The following is a 4,794-nucleotide window of genomic DNA, read 5'->3' as shown; positions in this document are numbered from 1 at the left end:
ATGAGTATAAGAGCTAGGAGGTATAGGACTAGGCTACAAATGGCTAGTGCGACTATTAGGGCGTGGTCGTGAAATTCAATAAGTTCTTCTATAATAGGGGATGAGGCGTCTTGAAAACCAAGTTGAGAGTGATTGGCCATAGTTTGGGAGATGGGATGTACTGGGTTTTCACCTGTGATTTAGTCTTGACAAGACTATGTAATGGTTTTACTAACAACCCATAAGAAAGAAGCATGAGTGGTTTGATGCGGTTGGCTTGAAACCAGCTTGTGAGGGTTCGACTCCTTCCTTTCTTGTACTTGAACAAAAGCTGGTTCTTCGAAGGTATGGTAGGGGGGAGGGCAGCCGTGAATTCATTCAATGTTTGTGGAAGTAAGTTCTGGCTGTACTACTTTACGTTTGGATGCAAGGGCTTCTCAGATAATAAATATTAGTATAATCACGGCAACTATGGAGATGAGAGAGCCGATGGAGGATAAGGTATTTCATAGGGTGTAAGCATCTGGGTAATCTGAGTATCGTCGTGGTATGCCAGCAAGGCCTAGGAAATGTTGTGGAAAGAATGTTAGGTTAACTCCAAAGAATATTACTCCAAAGTGGGCTTTGGCTCATGTAGTGTGAAGGGTATAGCCTGTGAAGAGAGGGAATCAATGTGTAAAGCCAGCTAAAATGGCAAATACTGCTCCTATGGATAGGACATAGTGGAAGTGTGCAACTACATAATATGTGTCATGTAAAGCAATGTCTAGAGAGGAGTTGGCGAGAACGATGCCTGTTAGTCCACCAATGGTGAAAAGGAAGATAAAGCCTAGGGCTCATAGTATAGGTGGGTCTCATTTAATTGTTCCGCCGTGCAGAGTAGCGAGTCAGCTGAAGACTTTAATGCCAGTAGGAATTGCAATAATTATGGTGGCGGATGTAAAGTAGGCTCGGGTGTCTACGTCTATTCCAACTGTGAATATGTGATGAGCTCATACAATGAAGCCTAGGAAGCCAATGGATAGTATGGCTCAGACTATGCCTATGTAGCCAAAAGGTTCTTTTTTTCCAGCGTAGTAGGCTACGACATGGGAGATAATTCCGAATCCTGGTAAGATAAGAATGTAGACTTCTGGATGGCCGAAAAACCAGAATAAGTGTTGGTATAAAATTGGGTCTCCGCCTCCTGCAGGGTCGAAGAATGTGGTGTTTAGGTTACGGTCTGTTAGGAGTATTGTAATGCCAGCGGCGAGGACTGGTAGAGAGAGGAGAAGTAATACTGCAGTAATTAAGACGGATCAAACGAATAAGGGGGTTTGGTATTGTGAAAGGGCAGGTGGTTTTATATTAATTGCCGTAGTGATAAAGTTGATTGCTCCGAGAATGGAAGAGACACCTGCTAGGTGAAGAGAGAAGATGGCGAGGTCTACTGATGCGCCTGCGTGGGCTAGATTTCCAGCTAGGGGTGGGTATACTGTTCATCCTGTTCCAGCCCCGGCTTCTACTGTAGAGGATGCTAGGAGTAGGAGAAAGGATGGGGGAAGAAGTCAGAAGCTTATATTATTTATTCGAGGGAATGCTATATCGGGGGCACCAATTATTAATGGAACTAGTCAATTGCCAAACCCTCCGATTATAATGGGTATTACTATGAAGAAAATTATAACAAAGGCATGTGCGGTGACGATTACATTATAGATTTGGTCGTCACCTAAAAGGGTTCCCGGTTGTCCTAATTCTGCTCGAATAAGAAGGCTTAGGGCTGTGCCGATTATACCAGCTCATGCACCAAAAATAAGGTAGAGTGTGCCGATATCTTTGTGATTGGTGGAGAATAATCAACGGTTGATGAAAGTCATAGGTAAGATGGCTGAGTGTTGAAGCGTTAGGCTGTAGTCCTTTTTACAGAGGTTTGATTCCTCTTCTTATCGATTCTGTAGTGAAGTTCATGTTGAGTTGCAAGCTCATTGATGTGCATTAGATATGCGCCGGAATCTGGTAGGCAGAAGCCTGTTGGTTAGGGCATTTAGCTGTTAACTAAAGTTTTATGGGATCAAGGCCCATCTGTCTAGGAAGAGGTTCTAGCTTAGTTAAAGCATCTGAGTTGCATTCAGGAGATACAGGTTAATATCCTGTGGATCTTAGCAGGAACTAAGGGGGATTAACCCTTATCTAAGGCTTTGAAGGCCTTTGGTTTGAATAACCTAAGTTCCTAGGGGATTGTGAATATTATGGGGGATAGTGGTAGGAGTAAAATTGATAGAGTAGTGAAGGTTGTGGTTAGGGGGTTGGTTGGTTTGTTAGTTTGCCATTGTTTTATATAGTTAGTGGAGTTTGGGGGTAGTGTGATGGTTGCACAGTAGGCTAGGCGTAGGTAGAAGAAAAGTCCGAGTAAGGAGAGTAAGGCAATAGTTGTGGCTGTTATAGTCAATTCTTGTTTAGTCAGTTCTTGAATAATTAATCATTTAGGTAGGAATCCTGTCAGAGGAGGGAGACCTGCGAGGGAGAGGAGGGTGAGTATAAAAATTGTAGATAATGAGGGGATCTTAGTTCATGTGGTTATCACGGTGGATAATTTAAAGGTGTTGGTTGTGTTAAGAATGAAGAAGATAGCGGAAGTTGTGATAGTGTAGAGATAGAAGGTAATTAAGGTCAGATTGGGGTTATAGTTGAGAATAATAGTTATTCATCCAAGATGAGCGATGGATGAGAAAGCCAAGACTTTACGAGTTTGTGTCTGATTAAGTCCTATTCAACCTCCTAGGGCTGCTGAAGCGATAGCTATTAGGGATAGGAGGGTAGAGTCAAGTGATGGGGAGGTAAGATAAAATAAGGTAATTGGTGGAAATTTTATGATTGTGGCCAGTAGGAGGCATGTTGTTATGGAAGAACCTTGAAGGACTTCTGGAAATCAGAAGTGGAATGGGACTAAGCCTAGTTTGATAGAAATTGCAATTGTTAATAATATGCATGATATGGGATGGGTTAGTTGGGTGATATCCCATTGGCCAGAAAATCATGCGTTGGTCATGCTGGAAAATAAGAGCAGTGTGGATGCGGTTGCTTGGGTTAGAAAATACTTAGTAGAGGCTTCAATGGCTCGTGGGTGGTGGTTTTTAGAGATTAAGGGGAGAATAGCTAGAGTATTAATTTCTAAACCGACTCATGCTGTTATTCAATGGTTGCTTGAAATTGTAATAGAGGTCCCCAGGAGTAAGCTTATTGTGGAGATTAATTTGGCTTGAGGATTCATTAGTAGGGGAAGGGGTTGAACCATCATTTTCGGGGTATGGGCCCGATAGCTTAATTAGCTGACCTTACTAGAGAATAATATAGAGGGAGTATGGAGGATTTTGATTCCTTTAGTGTAGGTTCGATTCCTACTTTTCTAAGTCTAGGAAATGAGAGGATTGGTGTACCTCTATGTTCACTTTATCATAGTGACCCTTGTAGGTTCAGGCACATTTCCTTGAGGTGCCTTAGGTAGGGGGGTAAGCCTGCATACGAGATGGGGAGGCTGGTGTGCCATAGGCATAAGGCTAGTGTTAGGGGTAAGAAGTTTTTTCAGAGTAAATGTATGAGTTGATCATAGCGGAATCGAGGGTAGGAGGCTCGGATTCATAAGAAGCCTGCGGAAAGGAGAAGGGTTTTTGTGGCTAGAGTCAAAGGGAAGAGCTCTTGAGGGAGGTTAAGTGAGTTAGGATTTAGGAATAAAATGGTTGTGAGTGCATTTATTAGTATAATATTGGCATACTCAGCGAGAAAGAATAAGGCGAATGGGCCTGCGGCATATTCTACATTAAATCCCGAAACTAGTTCAGATTCCCCCTCTGTGAGGTCAAATGGGGCACGATTTGTTTCAGCAAGTGAGGAGATGTACCATATTATTGCTAAAGGTCAGGAGGAGAAAATGAGGTAAAGGGGTTCTTGAGTTGTAGCAAGGGTGTTAAGGGTGTAGTTACCGCTTAGAATAATTACAGATAGGAGAATAATAGCCAGGGTGACTTCGTAGGAAATGGTTTGTGCGACTGCTCGGAGGGCGCCAATTAGGGCATATTTTGAGTTGGAAGCTCATCCTGATCATAGGATTGAGTAAACTGCTAGGCTGGATAGGGCTAGGAGGAAAAGTATTCCCAGGTTCAGGTCAGAGAGGGGAAAGGGTAGAGGGAGGGGTACTCAGATTGTAATTGCTAGGAGAAGGGCTAGGATAGGAGTAGCTATAAATAAATAGGGGGATGAAGTCGATGGACGGATTGGTTCTTTGATAAATAGTTTTACCCCATCTGCTATGGGCTGTAGGAGACCAAATGGCCCTACAATGTTGGGTCCTTTTCGAGCTTGTATATAACTTAAGACTTTACGTTCAACTAGGGTAAGAAATGCTACGGCGATGAGGATGGATAGAGCATAGGATAATGATATGATGAGGTAAGTCAGAGCAGAGTGAACTACCATATGTTTAATGTGGAGCTAGGGAGAGGATTTGAACCTCTGGGTAAAGGGCTTAAGCCTTCTGCATTTACCAAGCTCTGCCACGCTAGCGGTCCTTTTCTAGGAAGAGGTATATGGTGGAGCTCTGAGTAATTCAGTTGGGTTCATTACTGGGTGCGAAGGCGTGCTTGTGGCATAGGCCTTACTTCTTCGGTCCTTTCGTACTAGAAGGAGTTATAGCATAGATAGAAACCGACCTGGATTGCTCCGGTCTGAACTCAGATCACGTAGGACTATTAATCGTTGAACAAACGAACCCTTGGTAGCGGTTGCACCACTAGGATGTCCTGATCCAACATCGAGGTCGTAAACCTCCTTGTCGAT

The 4,794-nt window shown here is 43.3% G+C and overlaps 1 protein-coding gene across 1 annotated transcript in view; it reads right to left on the bottom strand.

Annotated features, from left to right (window-relative positions):
- Positions 1-191, bottom strand: part of LOC108510319 (cytochrome c oxidase subunit 2-like) — a 710-nt gene extending 519 nt beyond the window's left edge. The window contains 1 exon segment of the mRNA XM_017840004.1: positions 3-191. Coding sequence (XP_017695493.1) covers positions 3-140 — 138 coding nt within the window. The 5' untranslated portion in view covers positions 141-191.
- Positions 192-4,794: the final 4,603 nt, after the last annotated feature.

This window comes from Lepidothrix coronata, unplaced genomic scaffold, assembly GCF_001604755.1.
Source record: "Lepidothrix coronata isolate B3197 unplaced genomic scaffold, Lepidothrix_coronata-1.0 Scaffold645, whole genome shotgun sequence".
Taxonomy (NCBI): domain Eukaryota; kingdom Metazoa; phylum Chordata; class Aves; order Passeriformes; family Pipridae; genus Lepidothrix; species Lepidothrix coronata.
Note: the sequence above shows the minus strand (reverse complement) of the source record. Positions and strands in the feature narration are given on the sequence as shown.